The sequence below is a fragment of the Mobula birostris genome, chromosome 26 (genome assembly GCF_030028105.1).
Source record: "Mobula birostris isolate sMobBir1 chromosome 26, sMobBir1.hap1, whole genome shotgun sequence".
Lineage (NCBI taxonomy): Eukaryota > Metazoa > Chordata > Chondrichthyes > Myliobatiformes > Myliobatidae > Mobula > Mobula birostris.
Window position 1 is genome coordinate 15,874,660 of NC_092395.1, and position 25,974 is coordinate 15,900,633.

A 25,974-nucleotide genomic window follows, 5' to 3' on the forward strand; every position below is an offset into this window, starting at 1 on the left:
TTAAATCTGATTTGAAAATTCACCTCAGGATTCTCACCAGCAGGTTCAGGAACAGTTATTACCCCTCAACCATCAGGCTCTTGAACCAAAGGGGATAACATCACCCAACCTCACTTGCCCCCTTACTGAATTATTCCCACACCCTATGGAATCACTTTCAAGGACTCTTCATCTTGTGTTATCTATCTATCTATCTATCTATCTAATCTATTATAATATCAAATTTTTCTTTTTGTATTTGCAGTTTTTCTTTTGCACTCTGGTTGTCTGCCCTGTTATGTGGTCTTTCAGTGATTCTATTATAGTTAATTGATTTAATGAGTATGCTCACAAGTAAATGAATCTCAGGATTGTACATGGTGACGTGTACTTTGATAGTAAATTTACTTTGATCTTTAAGACTAGAAGATTTCTTTGACTTCCATTAGTGACTTTCTGGTATTGGTAGGAAGGGGAGATGTACATTTTTAACAGTACCGACAGAACCAGGGGGTAGTGATTCTTTTTAACAGGAGTTAGACACAACAGCTGTTGGCATATAGTCAGTAGTTAAACAAAAGACATTTGTTTTTACACATGAGGTCTCCTGGTACTTCGTACGTGATGAAACCTGGATGGTGCCAAGGAGTTCAGTAGTCTTAAGGCCTGGCTGGGGTGGTGGAGGGAGAGTGTGAGGAAGCTGTTTTCATTCCAACAGTTCCTTTCCTAATGCAGCAGTACTTGATGGTAGGGGTTCACAGGGATTGTTGGATGGCAGGGTCGTTGAAAATGTGAATGGTCAGCATATACAATGATATGAGTAATTATCTGATGGGCGGAAGAGAGACTCTTGGCAGTCCTCACAAACCTGTGTAGGGAATTGCGGTCAGTTGCCTTGCAATTCCAGTATCAGGCGATGACGCCCTTGTTGGTTAGGATGGCGGGGGGAGGGAGAGCCTTGCTCACCTCGGTCTTCTCTGGAATTGGAGACACCTCTTGAAGCCTCCAACATGTAACTATTTTCAGCAACCATAGTAGTAGCTCAATGAACTTGTATCCCGAAGCAACGCATACTGAGCTGGAGGAACTCTGCCCGTTGGACAGCGTTACGGAAGGGAATGAACAGTTGACATTTTGGGCCGAGACCCGTCATCAAAATGGGAAAGGAAGAGAGGGTAGAAGCTGAAAGTTTGGGGGGGGGCTGGTGTGGTGGTGGGAGAGGGGAAGGAGTACAAGCTGGCAGGTGATGGGTGAAACCAGGTGGGTGAGGAAAGGGCGATGAAGTAAGCTGGGAGGTGATGAGTGGAGAGGTAAATGTTTGGAGGAAGAATCTGATGGATGAGAGCAGTAGACAATAGGAGATAGGGAGGAGGAAGGGTTCCATCAAGAGGTGCTAGGTATGTAATGAGAAGAGAAAGGGTGAGAGGGCAGCTAGAATGGGGAATAAAAAGAAGAGGAGCAGCAGAGGGAAATTTCAGAATGTTGGAGACATCAACAATCATGGCAGTTGGCCACCAGTCAAGCATAGTCTTTGGTGTAGTGCCTGATATAATGGAGGAACTGCCTAAGGCAAACTCGGGTGGGATGGGGCGGAGGGGTGGGACTCAATGTTACAGTGATCAAATAATCTGCCTTAGAATGAATACAGGCTTGAGCACCCAAGAACTTTATCCTTTTTTAGTGTTTAAAAAGTTGCATAGTAGGATACTGTATTTTGTGCCTATTTTGGCAGGCATTGCCTTCATTTAAAGCTTCTCATCTAGAAGCGGCCACTAAAGTCAATGTTACGGTAGCAGGCCCTTTGACCCAACCCTTCCATGCCAACCCAGTTGTCTGAGTTAGTCCCATTTGGACACTTTGAACAGTGTAGCTCTCCCTCCTCACTGTACTGGAGATTAAAATGTTTGTGCCTGTTTCTGGCGTGGTGTTTGAGTGTAAAATTGGCCATGAGAGGGGCGACACTGTAGTGTAGTACTTTTTACGGCACCAGCCAGTTATTGACATTTAATTCTGTCACTATCTGTAAGGTGTTTGTACCCTCCCCCCCCCCCCCCCCGGACCACATCGGTTTCCTCATGGTGCTCTGGTTTCCTCCCACATTCTAAAGATGTATGGTGCTTGTCATGGTTAGTGAGTTGTGGACATGCCCCCGTTGGCGCCGGAAGCGTGGCGGTACTTGTGGGCTGCAACCCAGCACATCCTTGGACTACTGGTTGTTGACACAAACAATGCATTTTACTGTATGTCTTGATCACTCAGTTGAAAGGAACAATAGGCTACAGGAAGCTAACTGCGAGTTCATAATATCAGGCAACTGAGGGAAAGCGGTGGAATTGTGACATTTGTCACACCCACACATTGGTTCCAATTACTATCCACTTCGTACTCTTGCGTATTTATTCAGTTTCAGTTTTCAGCAATGCTCATTTGCCTACTTTTTTTTTTAAAAAAAAGATAATCCACTTGAGATGCTGTCACTAACTATGAAGGAGTTAATCTATATTCTGCTGGCTTCTGAAAGTCAGTAAGTAATATGAAACTAATGGAGGACTTGGGTCTTTAAAGTGATGCAAAGTGACCTAATTTGCCCCTTTGTTGTGCAGAGTACAGCGGTGCGTTTTAACTATAGTGCGGGAAACTTGAAGTTAATTAATATCTGTGCGTTTCTGTGTGGACTGCATGGTGGGTGATTGCTGACAGCCCTTCAGTTATGTACTGACATAAAGTACGTTTGAGATGCTGTTACCTCCATTATTGGAAATCTAATAAAGCATATTGTTGAATGTTTGTGTATGTGTGGTTATTTCCTTTCTGTGAGCCTGACCTTTTCTCCCTTTCATTCTTGCTTCCTTCCAGCACTAGTCACATTAAATTGCTTAATTTTTATTTTCGGTTTTGTATGCTTGATGAGCTTGTCAGCATGTCTAGTTACGTGCCTGAAATCTTCCGGAGCAAGTAGGATATCTCCCAGGCCTGCCTTCTGCTGCTTGTGCTTTGACATTACTCTTCTGCATTAAATACTAATTAAATGCCGGGAGCTAGCGACGTTGCCAGAGGATTCAACCCCTTTGTCTTTCTTAAAGCAGGCAGAGCACAATACCATGGCCTTCTGACTGTTGCCAGAATCCTTATTAACATGTAGACAGTCAGCAAAATGCAGGAATTGCACTTGAATAGCCTACAACGGATGAAATGAACTGAGTTGGACTATAAGACATAGGAGCAGAATTAAGCCATTTGGCCCATCGAGTCTGCTTTGCTATTCCATCATGGCTGATTTTATAATGGCTCTCAACCCCATTCTCCTGTTTATTTTCCTGTAACCATCGACACCCTTAGCATTCAAGAATCGATCAACCTTTCCTTTTAAGTAGGCCATATGATCTGACTGCCACAAGTGTCCCTGGCATTGAATTCTACAGATTCACTACCCACTGGCTCCAGAAATCCAGCGCATCTGTTCTAAAGGGATGTCCTGCTGCCCTGAGGCTGTGCCCTCTGGTCCTAGACTCTCCCATTATAGGAAACATCCTCTCCACACCCACTCTATCTAGGCCTTTCATTATCCAATAGGTTTCATTGAGATCCCACCCCTCATTCTTCCAGCCCGAGCCATCAAATGTTCCTCAGACATTAACCCTTTCTACCCTGGGAGTATTCTTGCAAACTTTCCCTGAATTCTTGTCAGCACATTCTTGTGTAGGGGACCTAAACTACTCAGTGGTCCAAATCTGCTCTGATCAATGCCTCATAAAACCCCAGCATTACATCTTTGCTTTTATGTTCCTCGTCCTTTCAAAATGGGTGCTAACATTGCATTTGCCTGCCTTCCTACTGACTCAACTTGCAAATTGACTTTTAGGGAATCCTGCATGAGGACTCCCAAGTCCCTTTCTACCTGATTTCTGAACTCTCTCCCCATTTAGAAAATAGTTTACAGTATTTTATTACTTTTGTCAAAGTGCATGGCCATACACTTCCTAATGCTCTACTCCAGCTGTCAGTTTTTGCCCATTCTCTCAACTGTGCAACTCCTGCAATCTACTCATTTTCTCAACAATGCCTGCCCCCTTCCCATTTTTTTTGTATCATCCACAAATTTGGCCACAACACCTCCAATTCAGTCACCCAGATCAATAACAAGGTAAAAAGTAGCAAGCTTAACGTTGGCCTCAGTAGAACACTACTTGTCACTGGCACCAACCAGAAAAGACTTTTTTATTCCCACTGTTTACCTTCTGCCAGTCATCCAATCTTCTATCTATGCTATTATGTTTCCTGATTCCTATTTTGTTTAGCAATCTCATGTGTGGCTTCTTGTCAAAAGCCTTTTGAAGATCTAAGTAAACATCCATCTTGTTGCCTATGCTGCCTATTATTTCCCCAGAGTTCCAACAGCTTTGTCGGCCAGCTTGTCCCCTTAAAGCAGGATTTCAAAGCCTGGGGTCCATAAACCCTCAGTATGGGGTCCATGGCCCAAAAAAGGTTGGGAACCCCTGCCTTTCAGGGAACTATGCTACCTTTGGCCTGATTTATCATGTGCTTCCACGTACCATGAAAACTCATCCTTAATAATGGACTCGACTCTTCCCATCCCCTGCGATCGGACAACCTTGTAACTTGAGTCCTCTCCAGAAAGCATCACACACTTCACAGAAATGAAGAAGTAATCAGCCAGCAACCAGCCTGTTAAGTAGTTATTCCTCACGTCACTTGGGGGGTGGGGGGCGGGGGGCGGCGGGCAGTGGGGGTGTCCTCCTTGCTGCTGCTCAGACTTGTATATATTCAAGTCAGTGTTACATACGGATTGATGTCAGCCAGATGTTCAGTGTGCACATGTTCATACTCTTGCCAGTATAGCATCATTAACATTCCAGGCATATGCTGCCAGTGCTGTTTTGGACTTTATTGTAGCACAAAAAAAACCTTCCTCCACCAACTCCAATTCTGCATCTAATGCATTGAAGCTAAAATGGTCCTGCAACTTTAAATATAATTAAAGCAGCTGCCTTTGTCAGACTTTAGTATCAAGTACGTACATAAACCACTGAGTTACGCTAGCCTTTACAAATTCTGATTTTTCCTCAGCATTACCGGCCAGAGTTGCTTTCTGTGCTTTTCGGACTTCATTTAGCTTGTTGATATTATGATCCTCCAAGTTCAAAGTATATTTATTATAGTATATATACTTAGAGATTCTTCATCTTGCAGCCAGCCACAAAACAAGCAAACCCATTTAAAGAGAAACCTCACAACAAACCATTAGACACCTAATGTGTGTACAGTGGGTGGGTGGTGGGGGGGGGGGGGGGGGAAGAAGAGAACAATTCTTGCAAACAATGAAAAGTAAACAAACGACATTAATCTCAGGGTCCTCGAAAGTGAGTTCAGAGCCACTGAGGCAAGTGAAGCCAGTCCTGGAGCCCGATGGTTGCACGCCGCAACTGCTGAGTCAGTTGAGCGCTGAAGCGTTTTAATCAAATCGCACAAATACTTTTTAAACAAAACCACAGGAACACGAACTGCAGAGTCCCAGAAGGTGAGTCCACAGCTGCGAAATGCATCCGGTGCTGAGGCCAGTGAAGCCTGCCCTGTATCCCGGTGACTGCGGGGTGACATCTGTTCCCAAACCTGGCAGCGTGGGACCCAAGATTCCTGTGCCTTACACCCATCGGTAGCAGTGAGAAGGGACCCGTCAAATACAGGCAAACAGTGCTGAGCACCTGCTTGTTTTCCACTCTCGTCCTCAATCATTTTAATCTTGCTCACTGCTTCAATCGACGTGGAGCTGGCCATGGGTTCATGTTCCACCATTCCTCCAACATTTTACATTTTGACACATTAGTTATCTGTAGGAGGCTGAGGGAAGATCGGAGAGATGTGTGAAAAATTATGAGGGGCATAAAAAAAATAACTAGGAAGACAATTTTCTCCAGAAGACAGACCTCTAAAACCAGGGGGCAAAGATTTAAAGTGAAGGGTAGGACAATTAGAGGGGATTGGAGAGGGAAAAAAAAATTTCGCTTTGAACGTGATGGCAGCCTGGACCTCAATGCATGAAGGCTACTGGAGGCAAAGAAAGAAAGTTTAGCATTATTTGCCACATCTACATCAAAGCATACAGTGAATTGTGTTAGATCAGTGAGAATTGCGCTGAGCAGCCTGCAAGTGGTGCCACCCTTCTAGTGCCAACATAACTATGCCTATAGCTCATTTGCTCTAATCATAAGTCTTTGGAATATGGGAGGAAACCAGAGCACCCGGAGGAAACCCATATGGTCGAGGGGGAGAACGTACAAACTCCTTACAGGCAGCAGCAGGAATCGAACCCTGATCGCTGGCACCGTAATTGCATTGCGCTACCGTGCCTCAGTAGAGCCGTGACAGCAATTGGACGTCAGTTCTAGCTGCTGTGTGGAAGGAGTTCGTATATTCTCCTCATGACCATCTGGGTTTCCTCCAGGTGCTCTGATTTCCTCGCACAGAACCAAGCCCTCTGGCTCATCATATCCATACTGACCGTTTTGCTCATCTGCATTATTCTCACTTGCCCGCACTAGGTCCATATCGTATCGAACTGCTGAAGTATCTCCTTTTTCTTTTTAAAAAAAAGTGATTGTATCTGACTCCACCACTTCCTCTGGCAGTGAGTTCCAGATAGCAAACACTCTGTGTTTACATAAAGGCGATGTGAGATGAAAATTACTTTAACAGTTCTTCTTCTCACCTTAAACCTATGCACTCTATTTTCTGATACTCCTACCATGGGGTAACGATCTGACTATCTGCCTTATTTATAATTCCCTAGTAGGTCACTCTTCAGCCCATTTTGCTGCAGGGAAAAGTAAACCCAACCTATCTCTCCTCATAACTAGCCTCTCAGTGCAACCACATCCTTCCCTCAGATTGGGGACCAGAAGTGCACACAATACTCCAAGTGCGGTCTAACTAGTGTTGCTACTTTACAAAGCATAACACCCCAAGCACTGTCATAACGTTTGGGAGAAAAAATAACTGTGTGGGTGCTTAAATTGCCAAGATGCAGAAGGCTGCTGTGAATGGGATTAGTAAAAATAGATACCTAGTGGTTGAGTTTCTGTGTTGTGTGATTCTATGACAGGTGGGTTTATTAACTAACAGTCTACATGACTGATCTCTAAAGTATAAGTATGATCTTGGGTATACAGTTTCTTGTTTAGCTAAATCGGTAGTTTATTTTGTGCTGTGCTGTGATGTGGACAGTTGTGGTCTTTCCATGACCATGATTGTTCTTGACCAATTCTTCTCCAGAATGTTTTGCTGTTGCCTTCTGGGCAGTGTTTTTACAAGGTAGATGACTCCAGCCATTATCAATACTCTTCAGAGATTGCCTGGTGTCAGTGGTCGCATAATCAGGACTTGTGATATGCACCAGCTGCTCATACAACTGAGAGCCTGCTCTTATGGCTTCACGTGCCCTTGATTTTAGGGATGGGGTGGGTAAGTAGATGCTACACCTTGCCCAAGATGACCTGCAGGCTAGCAGAGCGAAGGATCACCTGGCACCTCTTTGGTAGAGACACATCTCTACCCCACCACCCTTTAGCTAAATAAGTGTGGAAAAAATGAATTTGCCCATAAAACTGCTGGGGGAATCAACCAAATGTGTTAATTGGCCATTGCTTTACTATTTTAGACACAACAAACTAGTTATCGTATGGTCTAAGACAAGGATTCTCATCTTGTGGTCCGTGGGTCCCTTGCTGAATGGTATTGGCCCATGGCATTAGGAAAAGGCTGGGAATCCCCCTACTGTTGTCCTCAATGCACTGCAGTACATGTGGCATTCACATTGTTATCCCAGGTCCATTTTCAACAGAAATTTTGGCTGATCTATTAACTGGAATTTTTAAAAATCCAATCTTTTTCTTCCTAGACTGAAATAGCGAAGAGACTAAACATGATCTGTGCCCAACTCCTTCCTTACTTATCACAAGAAGTAAGTATGACTTTTTCCTATCGTAAAATTAATTCATTCCCTCCAAATAATTCTAGGTACCATCTGGTTTTTGGTTTTCTTGTTTTGGAGTTCATTAAGGTTTCTGTAATAATTAAATTCTCTTTAGCAGAGAGAAAACAAATGCTGTTTGGGTTTGTTAAATGGAAGACAATATAACAAATGATTTCAACATGGGTTTTTAGATCAAGTTTCCTTGGGTTAGAAGGAATCATTGAGGTCATAACTTGAATAAAATGGAATTTTAGATTTTCCTATATTTATTGACACTATTACATTTAATAGTAGATTATAACAGAGAAGAAAGAAGCAGTGATCACACTTATTTTTTTTATTATGCACAAGGAAGATGGATTTGCATTTTATGACACCTATTGCAATCTTAGACATTCCAAAGCACCAGAAAGCTAATTAAACATTTTTGAATTTATGATGCAGTCATTATAGATGCTAGGAAATGAAACCCTTGGGGAGGGGCGAACAATGTTTCCACACTGCATTATCATATACTCTCTAAACTGTTACGCTTTGAAGAAGGTTTAACCAGCCACTGTAATGCATATTCTATTCAATAAAGGCTTATTCCATCCAATGTTACTAATTTTGGTATCTTTCCAGCATCAACAACAAGTCATCCAGACTATTGAACGTGCAAAGCAAGTGACCATGGGCGATTTGAATGCTGCAATTGGGGTCCGAGGACTTCCTATTCTACCACCCCCTGTATGTATAGCTGATTAATATTCATTTCTTTTGACATTCTGTTTTTGCGGGGTATTTTACATAACTGAACTTTACCTGAGCAAAGGTGGAGAAGTGTTTGAGGTAGGACCTGTGAGAACATCTTAAGGCTGTGGGCCTAAGATCTAGCAGCTTGAAAATGAAGCTACTCGAGCACTAGCCAGATCTTGCATGGACAGCTGAAACCTTCAATTATCCCGGAATGGTCCCATATTGGAAATGTCACAGGGCGCTCCTGCTATAACAACCAATCAGATCACAGGGCAGCAGAAGCAAAATCCCAATTGAAACACTTCATCATATAACAATTCACCATACAATATCTAACCACTCACCGATACTTGTCCTGCAATCTTCTCGATCAGATACTCTTCAATATAAAGCAGTTTCAAAAAGCAAACAGTAAATAGTCTTGATTTTTATGTAGAGCAATGAACCATCCAAGGTGAGAATAGCCTCGTGAACTAAGTTACCCTTGTGTGGATCTCCCAATGGAAACTTCCTGGCTAGGTGTTTTGGTTGCTGACTAAGACATTGCCTTTCCAGCTGTGATAGATATCAAAATAACAAATGGCTTCTGTTCTTCAGAAAACATTTGTTATTGTTTTTAAACAGTTAAAGTTGGTGGGAGGTGACTTGGAATACAGGAAGGAGGTAGACTGGTGATGTGGTGTAATGACAACAGCCTTTTCCTTAATGCCAACTAGACATAGCTGATCTTTGACTTTTGAAAGTGGGCCATTGGACATGCTCCATTTTACATCAACAGCATTGAATTTGAGAGCTTCAAGTTCCTTGGTGTGAACATCACCAATAGCCTGTCCTGTTCCAATCATCTTGATTTCATGGTCAAGAAAGCCTCTACTTCCTCAAAGCTGAAGAAATTCGAATGTCCCCATTGACTCAGACCAATTTTTATTGATGCACCGCAGAACGCATTCTGTCTGGATGCATTGGAATAGCAGCTGCTCTGCACGTGACCACAAGAACTGCTTTTTGTGTGTTGCTCAGGAATGCCAGCATCTGCGGAATATCCTGTGTTTACTTGAATATCTTCCCACAATTTATCCACTGTTGACATCAGACTCACTAGCCTATAGTTTCCCAGTTCATTCTCGAGCTTTTCTTGAACATCAGAGCATTAGCTAGCCTTTGGTCCTCTGGCACTTCACGGGAGGCTAAGGACATCATCATAATCTGCCAAGGCCCCTGCAACTGTGCGCTGGCCTCCTCATCGTGTTGGACCCTGTGGGACTTGTCAACCCTAATTTGCCTCAAAACAGCAAAAAAGCCTCTTCTGTAATAGGATTATATAACACATAGGAGCAGAAATAGACCATCTGGCCCATTGAGTCTGCTCCATCATTCAATCATGGCTGATATAGGCCATGATTCCACTACTACTTTGCCTCAGTTTCATAGACTGTCTGTCCCCTGAGTACCATGTGGAAGGGTTTGGGATTGATGTCCCATTTTTTGAAGTGCTTTATTGCAGGCAAGTGGAAACTGGACTGACAATTCAGGTGAGGTAAGGACACGTTGTGATGGATTTAAACTTGAAGGTACACTTGACTTTACATGTTTGGACCTAGGGGCCATTTGGATGTGGATCTGTTTGGATTCCAATATGGAACCATTCCAGAGCTGTTGATAGTTTAAGTTTTCCATCCAAGATCTGGCACTGTCTTCTGTTCTTGGGCTTCTTACCAATCTCCCTCTTCATCTCATTATGCTATGTTTTACTTGTATTGTCTTAACAGAACTAAATGCTTGCATGCATAATGATGTGGAAAAACAAGTTTGCAGGAACTTTTTTTCTAATCCACGTGGAAGCTGTCATTATTTCTCATCCCTGGTATAATTACAGCTTCTTGTAAGGCACAATACTTTATCAGGGAGAAGTGTGATAATTGGTCTTTCACTGTGAAGAAAAACCGCAGCAACATGACTGGCCACTTTGATTCCTTCATCTGTCATAAACAGTTATGGGACTGAATTTTCATCCGTATCTCTGTTCCACTGAAAGACTCCAGCTGGTAGAATGGCAGATGTGGGGGTGGGATCTACAGCCTATCAATCCCTACCCCCACCAATTTGTCTGAAATTTCTCAACAATTTTAATCAACGGATTTTTTTTTCCCCCTAAGGCAATGGGATATTACAAAATTAGTCTGAGGTTCCATGGAATTTAGAATTAAGTGGTTATTAATGAAATTTGCAAGATACCAAGAGGAACCAAAAGAGAATAGCTCTTCCTGTGGCTTGTGGAATGAGACTCAGATCTGAAAGCTGGGCTTTTCGGAAGTGAAGTTGGGAAATTTTTTTTTACAATCTGAGGGCGGAAACTCTTGTAGCTCTCCTCTACTGTAATTTGTGGATATTAGATTAGCAACCTGTGATTAATTTGTGCTAACAACCAAATTGTTTCACAGGTGATTGTTTCACTATGTTTTGATGAGAGCATGACAAATAAATTCAAGATCAAGATTGTTTTAATTTTGGGTCGAGGACTGGTGTATATGGGAGGGGCTCACAGATTGGTTAGGAGTTTGTACTTTCTCCCTGTGAACTGCATGCTTTTCCTTCAGATGCTCTGGTTCCCTCCCACAATGGAAAGATGTACAGGTTGGCAGGTTAATTGGTCATTCTAAATTGTCTTGTGATTAGGCTATTATTAAGTAGGTGAGTTGCTGGGTGGTGTGCTGTATCATTGAACAGCAGATTAGGCACGAATGGATTAAGTATCCCCCTCGTGCATGTTTCATTTTTTCCCTTTCCAGTAAATCTGATTTAAGGGATATGTAGATAGTGGGACCAGGTGAGGGGCTGTAGATGGTAGTGGGTAGCAGTGATCCACAAACTGGAACTCATAACCCAGTATAAGAAGTTAGTGTGCAAATTCTCCTAGATGGTTCCACAATTCATTAAAAATACTAACTTTAACAAAATGGAGGAAGAGCAGTGGTGTGGGTTCATAGAACATATGGTGTGGGTTACAGCACACAACAGGCTCTTCGGTCCACAATGTTGTGCCGACCATGAAACCTACTTTAGAAACTGCCTAGAATTTCCCTACCACATAGCCCTCTATTTTTCTAAGCCTCATGTAGCACCACCGCCGGCAGTGCAGACCATGCATCTGTCACTCTCTGGGTGGAAAAACTTGCCTCTGACATCCCCTGATACCTATTTCCAAGCACCTTTAAACTATGCCCCCTCATGTTAGCCATTTCAGCCCTGGGAAAAACCCTCTGGCTATCCACAGGATCAATGCCCCTCATCATCTTGTACACCTCTATCAGGTCACCTCTCATCCTCCATTGCTCCAAGGAGAAATGGCCAAGTACACTCAACCTATTCTCATTAGGTATGTCCTCCAATCCAGGCAACATCTTAGGTTCTTTGGAAGAGTTGGCATAGGTGCTATGGCCAGTTGTGCCGAATGAAAGAACCTATGCACTTCAGGCAGTGCTCTTCCTGCTGATTTTTAAGTGCTATATCAAACTCTTGGGATTTTAGTTTCCTGCATGGTTAGTTGGGATCCCTGTTGTTTTGCTATCTGACCCCAGCTTTCATGTTCTCAGTATTATTTTAATTTTAATATATACTATTTGTCGTTTTTGCACAATAGTTCTTTATCATTCTTTGTCTATGTACAGTCGGCCCTCCTTATCCGTGGGGGATTGGTTCCGGCCCCCCCCCCCCCCGCGGATATCAAAAAATGTGGATGCTCAAGTCCATTATATAAAATGGCGTAGTATTTGCGTATAACCTACGCACATTCTCCCGTATACTTTAAATCATCTCTAGGTTACTTATACCTAATACAATGTAAATGCTATATAAATAGTTATACTATATTGTTTAGGGAATAATGACAAGAAAAAATGCTCAAACAACGAGGGCTGGAGAGAGAACTTACGGGTTTTCTGATCCGCAGTTGGCTGAATCCGTGCATGTGGAACCCGCGGATAAGGAGGGCCAACTGTATAGATTTTCACAAGTTCTGTTGTACTTTGATTTTCTTGCAGAAATATACATGAAAATAATCTCAAGGTAGTATATGGTGACATATATGTACTTTGATAATTTACTTTGACTTTACTTTGTCTTCGACTGTAAAGCAGCCGGATTTAGGGCTGAGCATAGCTTGGCAGCCTCAGCTGATTTTGTCAATCCCAGAATAATCCTGCACAGTCTGGTATGCGTTTGTGAATTTCCTTGGGTTTCTTGCGGCCTGTAATTCAAGATACATCTGTGGTGTTGGTGTGTGACCTCTCCCTGTTGGCCTTACTGGAGGGCAATCTAGCATTTGTAAAAAGCTTTCAAAAATTTATTGGCTATGACACAGTCCCAGCCTCTCTGATTATTTTTGAGGGGGAAAGATTGAGGTGAAATCCCCCCATTAGTGGATGGATCTGAGATGCAAGAGTAGAGATGTGGAATAGAATGTTTTACAGTACAGTTGAACCAGGTTCAATTCCTGCCACTGCCTGTAAGGAGTTTGTACGTTCTCCCCATGACCAAGTGGATTTCCTCTGGCTGCTCCAGTTTCCTTCCACAGTTCAGAGTTGTTCTGTTTGGTAGGTTAATTGGTAATTGTAAATTGTCCTGTGACTAGGGTCAGGTTAAATCGAGGGAATTGCTGGGCGGTGTGGCAGGAAGGGTTTATCCCATACTGCAGCTCAATAAATAAATACATTCCATGTCCCTGTTTTAAAAAGCTTTTACAAACCAAACAGTGACCTCCAGTGCCCTTTTTAAAAATGGCTACCGGTGTGCCATAGCAGCTGCCAATCATGGGGTGTTTGGAGGGTATTCTGTACTTGTTGGTATCTTCAATGTTGCAGCAGGATCCTATTGATATTTAGCTACACATCCTAGGTTGTTCTGCCAAGCATTGAGGGCATACTGTGTTAGTGCTAGAATTTGTACGGACAACCTAGGGTGTGTTGGTTGTTAGTGTAAATGACGCATTTCACTGCATGTTTCAATGTAAACGTGACAAACGATCTTGAATCTTGACCTCTTTTTAGGCTGTGTCAATGCAACGTTAAAAACGTCTGCTGACCTGTGGAACAGCACAGGTCTGAGAGGCCATTAACGTCATCCAATCTGTGCTGGCTTTTTTGGTGGAGGAACTTTAAAACTAGGACGGACATTCCTGAGCATCTCTTATCTTTAACGGTAATCCAAACACTGCCAGTAGAAGACACTGCTTCTATAGAAAGGCCATTGCATGAAATACCCCACAACATTAGCAGTAAAAACCTTTACCAGGGCATTACATGTATACAGTATGGAACCTGAACATCATCCTCTTCACAGATATCCATGAAACAAAGAAACCCCATAGAACAACAGAAACATTAAAGCCCCCCCCTTCCTTTGCACAATCGGCAGCAAAAACATTGACACCCCCACTCCCCTGCCCCCACCCATGACAGTAGAAGCACCAATCCCTTCTCTCTCCCCCCCCCCCCACCATGCAAGCAGCATCAGAAGCACAAAAGATTCCGTTGATCCAGAGTCCATCGAACCACAGTTCACAAACCAGCCCCTCAGTATTTCAGGCAGGCTCTCTGTCTCTTCATCAAGGGAGTGTGAGGTTGCTCCTGCAACAGTAAGAGTTGAGACCAGAAACTTGCTGCTCTGATGTTACAATCTTCCACGTCACTTCTCCAAGCGCTCTCTCCATTCCCCCCCCCCCCCCCCCCCGGCCTTCGCATTGACAGGGAATCCTGTGTCCCATGTCATCTCTGACCCACACAAGCTGTGATTTGAATTTGTGGACTCTGGATTCCCTGTGAGGGCAGTGCAGAGTATATCAGCTAGAAGGGGAGCACGGTGGAAACCCTCATCGAAGAGCACAGGAGGTTTATCCGTTTGCGTTACCTGGATAAATCAGTGGTTACATATCATTGCATTTACAATGCCCATAGGATTGATTTCAACAGCACAAAACACTTGTGCTGTGTCAATGGCTTTTGGGACCGCCTGGTAAAGGAAGCCATTGAAATAAAACTAGAGAAAATAAATTTCAGCAAAGACGAAGGTTGCGCTGTAGGTAAGAACTGGAATTTGATTATAAATGTGGTGGGACAGTGGAAACGTCACTGGATGAGGATTAACCAATCAGGAGACACGGATGACTGGGGGTGTATATATATTGGATCAGAGGACTTGGCATCATCCATGCTGAAGATAGCAGAATTTGTCATTGAAACATCAGTTAAAACCTAAACTTGTACTCAGCTGGAAGCCTGAGAAGAGTTTATTCATGGTGAAAATTGATCTATTTTCTTTTGTCTATGGTATCACATCAGAACTAGCCTTCAGGTTGTGCTTGGCATTTGATGAGATGGTACCTTGAATTAATCTCCAATATTTAACATCCAATTATTTGGATGTCATCACATTTACTGATTATTCTGCTAATTTTGTGATTGATTTGGATTGATTTGGATTTTTAAAATGTTTGCTAATAATACAAGTACAGTGGAGGACTGAAAGTAACTGAATTGACCAGTAATGTCAACGATTTAACTTTACCCACCTTTTGATGTTACGGAATAGCAGGCATTGGATCAAAAATAATTTCTTAATCATATAAGGTGCCTGATGGTGATTTGAACTGCTGTAAGGTATCTAAGTAGTAAAGAAATGAAGCTTAGCCTAAAGAAGCTATGCTTGATCAAAATTGCAGTGATTTCCAACTTGGAGTCCACAGACCCCTTGGTTAATGGTAGGGGTCCATGGCTTAAAAAAAGTTGGGAACCCCTGCTTTATACAGATGCAAGGAGATAAACCAGAGGAAATCAAAAATTCAGAGATAATTATCTTAACCAATGGACAGCAACGAAAGGTTGTTTAAAAGTTTTCTTTCATGAGTAACTTTGAGGAAGAGCTTTGGTGTAATTATTAAGCATTTAATTTGGCACGCAGTATTTGACTGATGATTTTACTTTCTGTCAGCTTATTTCCTTTACCATCCTAGTATAGCAAGGTTGCAATTTCAGGCCTATTAAATGTGGTTTGTTTGTCCCCGACTCCCTTCCACTTCCAGCACAACACTTTCTGCTACTTTGACGTGGTATCAAACATCTGGAAAACGTCCATCATCCTGCGCAAGGGTTCATGATGGCGGCCATGGTCTTAGTCTAAAGGGGCCACATGCCAGAGAAGGGAATGGCATCTGAAAGCCTGGGGCTAGCAGTGCCTCATTTTATAAGGGCTTCCTCAACATAATAAAAAGTAAATTCTAGCTCAGTGGGTGACTGATATAGGTCAAAACAATGAAAACTGAAATATAGTGAACTACAAATCTGTGTAACCCAAGCATGGATTCGAATACATCCACCATATTTTTTTTCTCCTATCCTCTTCTCTCTGTTGCCTCTGTCACTCTCGCCCCAAAGTCCTTGTGTACTACAGTACTGGAACTCCATTAGAAGAGTTGTCATTTTCTTTAGTCTCCCCTTCAATGATGAAGTATTTAGTTTGCATTTTGGTGGAGAACTATAAATCTCCAAGAGCCTCCAATATGTATTTATTGCTATCCGTGCTTCTTGTGGTACAGATCTGTGGAAGGGTTTGTAGTTTTAATGTCTGTGTGAGTTGTGCATGAATGTAATTTGTAATCAGTTATTTTTCTGCTCTGCTCTCTCCTCTCCTTGCTGGAACAGCACCACTTCCAACCCCAGCAGCTGTCCCACCATGCTTCTCCGTTTCCACTTGCTCTTCACCCCTCAGGGCTGCAGCTTCCCGCCATGTCTTCGATAGGAGCCAGCTCTGGTCTTCTGGCGCTCTCCAGTGCCCTCGCAGCACATCCCCAATTTGCCCTCAAAGAAGACAAGAATCATCAAGATCCAGAGCATCGCAGAGGTAAAGTAACCTGTGCTTATTTCCATGCTGATATGTGTTTTGATGTAGCTGATATTCAAGGTGCCAATTCTAAAATGGTGCCTAATCTCTTACCTTGCAGTTAAGTTCAATGCTCTGTAGCATCAGAGGCTGTTTTCTGCCTTTTCCTGCCTTATGCTGGTTGACTTGACTGTAAGGCAGAGTCCCTGAATGAGTAAGGACATAGAAATTACACTGAGCAGGGGCATTGTCCCGCATTCCATTATTAACTAATTTATTAGTATCCTGAAGTCACTGGAGGTTCAAAGTTTATGTATTTTCAAAGTATGTATACATTATACAACCTTGAGATTCATCTCCTTACAGGCAGGCATAAAACACAAGTCCAAAAGAACCCATAAAAAAGACTGTCAAACACCCAATGTGCAGAGAGGAAAATAAAACATATTGTGCAAGCAATAAAAGTAAACAAAAGCATTTGGAACAAAGTGAGTCCTCGGCCATGAAGCCTAGAGCAGGCCACAGCCTGAGCCTCAGTTCAGTGCGGAGCCAAATAAGCATGTAGAGGAATATGAGGGATCACACTGAGCTTATCAAATATTGAAAGACCTAAGTAGAATGGAGAGGACATTTCCAATAGTGGTGCAACCTAGGACCAGAGGGCACAGCCTCAGAATACAAGGATGTCCCTTCAGAACAGAGTTGAGGAGGAATTTCTTTAGCAGAGAGTGGTGAATAAGTGGAATTATTTGCCACAGATGGATGTGGAGGTTAAAGCATTAGATATATTTAAAGCTGAGGTTAACAGGTTCTTGATTTTTTTTTAAGGGCAACAAAGGATACGGGGTGAAGGCAGGAGAATGGGACTGAGAGGGATAATAAATCAGCCATGCTCTGCTGTTGCAGTGTGCAGTTTGGCTCTAAGCGTAGAATTAAAGGAGACTGGTTTGGTGAAGAAAGATCGCATCAGTTAATGGAAAAGCTACTGCATTTATCTGATTACAATGTTAAGGTACTTGTTGCTAACCTCTTGCAAGTGCTTAACAATACATTATTTAAGGGTAATAAAGTTGTCTAGGTATTTGAAAGAAAATTGCTCCCAAGTCTAAAGAGGATATTCTGAAGTAATCTAATTGTATAGGTTACTGTGAAGTAGGAACATTGAAATGACTGCACCAACTGCTTCAATTAATTTAGCACCTTTGACATCTGGCAGAGGTATTTTTGGTATATAAAAAATGACTCTAGTGTATAAGGTGTTCAGAGAGTTGTTTAGTAGGTGTCATAGAATACTGAAGGGAGATTGAGTGGGAATTTGACGGTTTGGGCTTCTGGTAATTTGTGGTATATCTGTCAGTGGTGGAACACTGTAAATGAGGAATGCTCAGCTGGACAGAATTTGGCCATTTTTTCATGCTGTATTCTCTTGTTAATACAATTGGGCAGGAAGTGCAGAAGCCTTGGGTGACACACCGCCAGGTTCAGGAACAGCTATTACTCTCCAACCATCAGGCTCCTGAACTGGTGCGGATAACTTCAATCACCACTTCTCTGAACTGATTCTATAACTTCAGACTCGCTGTCAGGGATTCTTCACAACTCAAAGTCAGATTTCTTGTCTTATGCACAAGTACACATATGCACAGGACAGTGATAGATTTGTGGCAGCAGCATCACAGGTATATAGCATCATTTAAGCCGTACTATCAAGAAAAGAAACTTTAAAGTATTTACATTTTTCATAATAAAGAACATACTTAGAACAAAAATGTCCATTTTGGTGCAGTGTTCAAAGTTGCCAGTCGTGATTAGGGTTGTGCAGGTTGGTTCAAGAACTGAATGGTTGCTGTGCTTATAGATTTTGAGGTGGGGCGATCGATAAGTTTGCCTGTCAGAGTTTGGTGTGAGATATGCTGCCACTGCAGGGCAAGCCATTACCTCCTAAGGATGTTATGCACTCAGCCGGCTGTTGCAATGTGAAATGGGCTACAAGAATGTTGAAGGACTGAATTGGTCCATTTCTGTGCTTGACATTTCCTCTGTCTTGTAACCATAAAATAAAGTGAGTTGACTGTGTCACATGGCACATATTGAAGGCCAAATGACTAACTTGTTTTCTTTTATTTTTGTGTACGTCTTGTGTTCCACGTGGTCTGGTGTAATTCCAATGGAGACAGACAGAGACCAAGGGTCGGTGAGTAGTGGCATTTTGTTGCTATCAGCTTATAAAGCAAACATTTTGAGGTCAGACAGTGCAGTTATTCCCAGGGAGCTCTGCTTTTGATCATGTTCGATCTATATTGAGCTTCCGAATGTAGTGTTAATTCGAGAGGTAAAGGTTTTATTTGGTGGGTTATGTGAAAGTGTCCGTGCGCCACAAATATGGGGGGGAAGCAGCAAAACTCCCTGATATCCTTTTCTGGGAGGGCAGATACAATCTGGAATTTGTCAAATGGCCCATTATATAATAAGCTGAATTAAATACTGACTAATGCTTTGTAACTCTTACTGGCTCATACAATATAGCTTTACGGATCACTGCAAATATCACCCTTTGGTATTACGTTACTCTTCATAATTATGCACTTTGGCTTTCTCTTGAGGTAATGGAATTTTTGAAACACTCTAAAATCCCTTCAGATATAAAAGTTTTGTAGATTGTGGAACGAGAGTGGCAAAAGGAGCAACATAAATGGCCTAATTTTACACTGAAAGAAAGCTGTACTTTCCCCAACCGAAGTGTGTTTTTATTTCTTGTGTGATTCACTATTCTTTAAGGCCAAAAGAGCAGCTACTCCAAATGTTTAATGTGGAATCTTGGGGGCTATATTATTTCCATTCCATGTGCCTATGAGGATCCATTTTTAGTTACATTTATTAACCATCTGACTTGCCTGATCTGGGAAGTATCCAGAATCAGCACAATGCACTTAAAATTGGAGCTTTCCAAACATGGTGCCACAGCATTTACTTTTTAAAAAAAACCTGGCATAAATAAAAGAGAATTGCTTGACCTTGGCTGGTTGTGATCAAATTGCTGAGACTTTGACACTTGCACTAAGTGACCACTTTATTAGGTACAACTGTACACCCCGTTACTGCAAATATCTAATCTGTCAATCGTGGCAGCAATTTAATATAAAAGCATGCAGACATGGTCAAGAGGTTTGGTGGTTGTTCAGACCAGACATCAGAATGGGGATAGAAATTTGGTCTAAGTGACTTTGGCCGTGGAATGATTGTTGGTGCCTGACAAGACAGTTTGTCTGAAACTGCTGATCTCCTGGGATTTTCACACACAACAGTCTCTAGAGCAGGGGTTCCCAACTTGCGGTCCACAGACCCTTTGTTAATGATAAGAGTCTATGGCAGCTTTTTTTAAAAAGAAGTTTGAACCCCCTGCTCTAGAGTTTACAGAGAATAGTGCCATAAACAAAAAAAAATCCAGGATTGCCAGTTCTGTGAACAAAGATACCGTGTTAATGAAGGAGGTCAGAGGAGAATGGCCAGACTGGTTCAAGTTGACGGGAAGCTGACAGTAACGCAAATAACCACACATTACAACAGTGGTGTGCAGAAGAGCGTCTCTGAACACACAACATATTGAACCCTGAAGTGGATGGGCTACAGCAGTGGAAAACCACACTGGGTTCTGCTCCTGTACCTGATAAAGTGGTGCCTGAGTGTATGATTGAGGAACAGTTTGAAAAACCCTTGACTTTTTAAAAGTCTATTTTGCACAATTTAGTCCTGTACCCAGTTATCCAATTTATCTTTGAAAGATAGACACCACGGGGGGGGGGGGGGGGGGGGAATTGGCTGTTCATCTTGTCCATCTGTGGATTCTTGTAATACACAAACTGCCTGCCAGAAAAGTAAATCACTGGATGTGAAGTACTTTATGACTCCAACTCCATTGGCATGATTTTTTCTGTTTCGCTTCTTGCTCATAATGAGAATTCCATTGTTATTATTCATACAGAATTCTAATTACAGCAGGAATGATTCTGGGAAGACTGTTCAGCTGTGGCATTTTAGTGTAAATGCGGTGATCCTCGCCATGGTTAAACTTTATTGGCAGCCTTGAACTGCTTACACAGTCATGATAGCTTGAAGGGCCTCTTGTGTTAATGAGTGATAGTCTGCCAAGACTCTCTTGGAAAAATTCCTGTCCCTCCTTTCCAACCATGCCATCTTACGAACCCATCCTAACAGGGAGCCTCTTCAAAGTCTAATACAAACGATGTTTTGTTCTAGCAGTGTAACGTTCCTGTTCAGTTTTGCATTGTGCAGGCCATCTATATTTACTGGTAGGGTTATGATGAATCAACTAAACCCCTATTGCCACCACTAACAGATTTTGAATTGGGGGTAGGTATAGTTTATTCATTTGAGGGGTGATGGCTTCACAGCATTTAATTCATCATTACGTGCTGTGTCATACGACGTTGGGCGATCATGGTCTTCCATCTGTCATTAATCTGAGAAGTTTTAATAAGCTCGTCAAAACTTTTGCCTGTCCATCCCTACACGTAACTCATGAATATCATGCGCTGCTGAGTGTGACTTTTTCTTCCATCAGTTTTTCCCGGCACTGCAAGATGTTTCCTTACTCAGTACATGCTCCAGAAATTCCAGCTGCTGTTTCCTGATTGATGGTGTCAGTTCTCATTCTGGCTTTTTGCAACACTTCCTCATTTGTTACTATCTCCTTCCACGATATTTTCATCATTCTCCTCAAAAGCCATGTTTCTGCAGCTTTGCGTCTTCCCTCATTTTGCTTTGATAATGTCCAGCGTTTGCTTCCATATGTTGCGTGGAATGAACGCAGTAACGTAACAGAGTTTTGTACCCGTAGGGAATGTGATTTTTTTTTAATATCTTGCTGAAACCCTCGACTATGCATTTAGCAATCCCAATCCTCCTCCTCATTTCAACATCAGCCCTACTGTCAGATGTTATCGTGCTCCCTAAGTAATTGAACTTTCATGCTTGTTTCATTCAGTTTGCATTTCTGTATTTTTCTTCCTTGTGACCACCAGTCGTCTTGCAGTTGATGGTCAATCCCCTTTGCCTTTTTTTTTCGCCTTTATCCAGTATTTCTTGGAGCTTCTCTTCAGAAGAAGCTATCAGCACCTGTGTGTCATATGTGTGTCATAGAGTGTTCAAATTGTATCCACCAATCATAGAACATATCAAAGCCGGTGGGAGGAGAAGATGGCGCGACGCAGCGCGTGCAGCATCTTCGGTGATGAATATTCAAGTAGGATACCGTGCACAATTCTGATTTGATGGAGGTAGACGTGAAAGCACGGAGGAACATCTGGTGGAACTTCTGAAATGCTTGCTTCGCTGCCGCCGCTACTGTGATCCAAAATCTCTGGAGGGGAAGGCCCCAAATCCTTGGCTTTGCCTGTTGCTTGGCAGCCGGGGGCAGGGTCGAAGCGCTCGGCAGAGATGGTGCTCAGTGTTGGAGGGCTGGTCGGAGGCTCGAAGTTTTCGGACGGACTCAAAATCAGACTGTGGTCGGGTGCTTCCAGAATGCTGCATCGGCAAGTTTGCGGTGCTGGAGGTTCATGGCAGGGAGAGTTTTTCTTCCTTCTACCGTCTGCGTGAGATGATGGGCTATCGGGACTTTGAGACTTTTTTTTTACCGTGCCCATTGTCTGCTCTTATCAAATTATGGTATTGCTTTGCACTGTTGTAACTGTATGTTAGAATTATGTGGTTTTTGTCAGTTTTAGTCTTGGTCTGTCTTGTGTTTCTGTGATATCATACTGGAGGAACATTGTATCATTTTTTAATGCATGCATTTCTAAATGACAATAAACAGGGACTGAGCGTCCTCATAATAATAAAAAACATAGAAATCATGACAGGCCCTTCAGCCCACAATGTTGTGCCAGCCATGTAACCTACTCTAGAAACTGCCTAGAATTTCCCTACCACATAGCCCTCTATTTTTCTGAGCTCCATGTACCCATCTAAGAGTCTCTTAAAAGACTTTATTGCATCCGCCTCCACCACCGTCGCCGGCAATGCATTCCATGTGCCCACCACTCTCTGTGTGGAAAAACTTTACTCCTGACATTCCTCTGTGCCTACTTCCAAGCACCTTAAAACTATGCCCCCTCATGTTAGCCATTTTAGCCCTGGGGAAAAAAGCCTCTGGCTATCCACACGATCAATGCCTCTCATCATCTTGTACACCTCTATCAGGTCACCTCTCATCCTCCATCACTCCAAAGTGAAAAGGACAAGTTCATTCAACCTGTTCCCATAAGGCATGCTCTCCAATCCAGGTAACATCCTTGTAAAATCTCCTCTGCATTCTCTCTATGGTATCCAAATCCTTCCTGTAGTGAGGTGACTAGAACTGAACACAGTACTCCAAGTGGGGTCTGACCAACCTGTCACATTACCTCTCGGCTCTTGAACTCAGTCCCAAGGTTGATGAAGGCCAACACCCCACGGGCCTTCTTAACAATACTGTCAACCTGCGCAGCAACTTTGAATGTCCTATGGAGACAGACCCTAAGATCTCTCTGATCCTCCACACTGCCAAGAGTCTTACTATATTCTGTCTTTAAATTTGACCTACCAAAATGAACCATTTCACACTTACCTGGGTCCAACTCCATCTGCCACTTCTCAGCCCAGTTTGGCATCCTATCGATGTCCCACTGTAACCTTTGACAACCCTCCACACTATCCACAACACCCCCAACCTTTGTGTCATCAGCAAACTTACTAACCCACCCTTTTACTACTTCATCCAGGTCACTTATAAAAGTCACAAAGAGGAGGGGTCCCAGAACAGATCCCTGTGAACACCACTAGTCTCTGACCTCTATGCAGAATACGAGCCATCTACAAGCACCCTTTGCCTTCTTTTGGCAAGCCAATTCTGGGTCCACAAAGCAAGATCTCCTTGGATCCTATTCCTCCTTTCTTTCTGAGTGAGCCTGGCATGGAGAACCTTATCAAATGCCTTACTGAAATCTATTTTCACTACATCCACTGCTCTACCTTCATCCTCAAAGAATTAAATCAGGCTCATATGGCATGACCTACCCTTGACAAAGCCATGCTGACTATCCCTAATCAGATTGTCTTTCCAAAAGCTCATAAATCCTGCCTCTCAGGATCCTCTCCAACATCTTGCTCCACCAAGTTGGAATTATGCCAGAACACTGCAAATTTCCTTTGAATCTTCTCACTATTATGTTTTAATCGATTGCTTAAAAACAGCAAAATTTTAATTAAACAATGAGATAATTAAACTTTTAATTTCTCATTGCTAATTGTCTCAAGAAGGTGGTGGTGAGCTGGCTTCAGTCCTTGAGGTGTGGATGTACCTAGAATGCTGGAAGGAGGGTGTTTATAGGAATTTGATCCAGCAGCAGTGAAAGAACAGATGCATTTCCAAGACAGAATGGTGTGTACTTGGTGGACAACTTTGGCGGTGTTAAAATGCTTTTGTTGCCCCTGTCTTTCTTCTTGGTAGTGGTCTTAGGCTTGAGGCTGTGCTGCTGCATGTGCGTGGGGTGGAGGGGGCTTTGGTGTTCTAATGTTTGTCATTTTTGGGAGGGGGGAGGTAGTTTCTTCTGTTTCGTGGATGTCTCCAAAGAGTAAGAAGTTCCATTTGTATACTATCTACATTTTGATATTAAATGGAACCATTGAAAAGTACTGCCTAAGGATGCTTGAGTTTTTGCAGTGCACCCTGTAGATATTGCTGTGTGTCCCTGCTGGAATGAGTGAATATTTACCCACTTGTCTATACCAGCACATTTAGAGCAACTCTTCAATCCCAAACCTCCACTTGTTTCTCTGGAAGGCCATGCTCGCTTCTCACTGCTGCCATCAGGAAGCAGGTACAGGGGTCTGGTGTCCCACACCACCAGATTCAGGAACTGTTAGTACCTTACAACTATCAGGCTCCTTAAGCAGTGTGGATAACTTCACTCACCTCATCCCTGGACTGTTTCCACAATCTATGGACATTTTCAAGGACTCGACAACTGATATTCTCAATATTATTTATCTTTTTAATTTGCACTGTTTTGTTAACTTTTGCACATTGGTTGTTTGTCAATCTTTGTAGTTTCTCATTGATTCTACTGAATTTCTCTGTTCTGTTGTGGATGTCTGCAAAACAAAATGAATCTCAGGATAGTATATGATGTATCTGAACTTTTATAATAAATTTACTTTAAATTTTGAATTTTGGAACCTGTTCTCTTGTATGCCCATCTGAGTCCCTGTGATAATCCCACTAGGGACAGTTTGCTGACTCTGTAGGTTTTTGGGTTATGAGGAGAAACCACAGCACCCAGCCGAAATCTGCAGTTACAGAGAAGCGTGTGAACTCAACACAGTGTGGGAGGTTAGGATCGAACCTGTGTCCCTGGAGCTTCAGAGATGGTTGCGATACCCACAGCTGTATTGCGCTATCCAACTTGCAAGGATTAATTACAAGTATTTAAATGAAAGCACCACTACCTTTTGTTGCGATGGTCCTCAACCCCATTTGTTAGTCTGACTCTATGATAAAGATGGCAGCTATGGCATGTACAAATCCAAGGACTGTGTTTGAAGAGACTACAGCTGGTGGCTTCTGGAGGTGCTGCTGGATTTTGTGCTGAACCCAGGGCGACAGCAGGAGGTCGAACGAGCTGCCATCTGGCTGCAGTGTGTTCGGTACTTCCACATTGCTGTGCTCAAGTGCCGGTCTGGAACACACTGACTCGTACCACAGTTGATCAGTACTTCTCTATGGAACAACCAGCGCCACGGTGGTGTAGCAGTTAGCGCAACATTATTATTGCGCTAGTAACTAGGGGTTCAATTCCCACCGCTGTCTGTAAGGTATGTTCTCCCCTTGACTGCTTGGATTTCCTTTGGGTTTTCCATCTCGCCTGCCAAAGACATATGGGTTAGTAGGTTAGTTGGTCAGTTTGGTGTGGGCTTGGGCTGGAAAGGCCTGATTATTTACCTCTAAGTAAAAAATAAACTTCTTGTGGTGTGGCCTGTTGTTGAAGCTCACTCATTGCCTGTGCTGAACCCCCCAGAGACTCTTTCCCACAAGAGGCAACATCCTCTTGATGGATGTCTATTAAACTTCAAACTACTTCCAGCACATCAATGTCCTTCCTTAAGGAGACCAATACTATGCACAATATTCCTAATATGAATTTACCAATGCCATAATAATCAAAGCATAATTTTCCTTTGAAAGCCTGTTGAAGGGCAGCAGCCTGAAGTGTCAACTTTTTCTTCCATTCTATGGATGCTGTCTGACCTACTGAGATCCTCCAGCATTTTGTCTGTTGCTCTGGATTCCCAGGTTCTGCAGAATCTCTTGTATTTGTCTTCCTCCTGTTTGACTGTTT

The 25,974-nt window shown here is 42.7% G+C and overlaps 1 protein-coding gene across 4 annotated transcripts in view; it reads left to right on the forward strand.

Moving 5' to 3' along the window:
• Nucleotides 1–25,974, forward strand: part of LOC140188100 (transducin-like enhancer protein 4) — a 196,995-nt gene that overhangs the window by 79,268 nt on the left and 91,753 nt on the right. For all 4 annotated transcript variants that reach the window (XM_072244055.1, XM_072244056.1, XM_072244057.1 and 1 more), the window contains 4 exons: nt 7,895–7,957; nt 8,594–8,698; nt 16,402–16,600; nt 18,757–18,773. In XM_072244055.1, the coding sequence (XP_072100156.1) occupies nt 7,895–7,957; nt 8,594–8,698; nt 16,402–16,600; nt 18,757–18,773 (384 nt within the window). The remainder of the gene's footprint in view (nt 1–7,894; nt 7,958–8,593; nt 8,699–16,401; nt 16,601–18,756; nt 18,774–25,974) is intronic.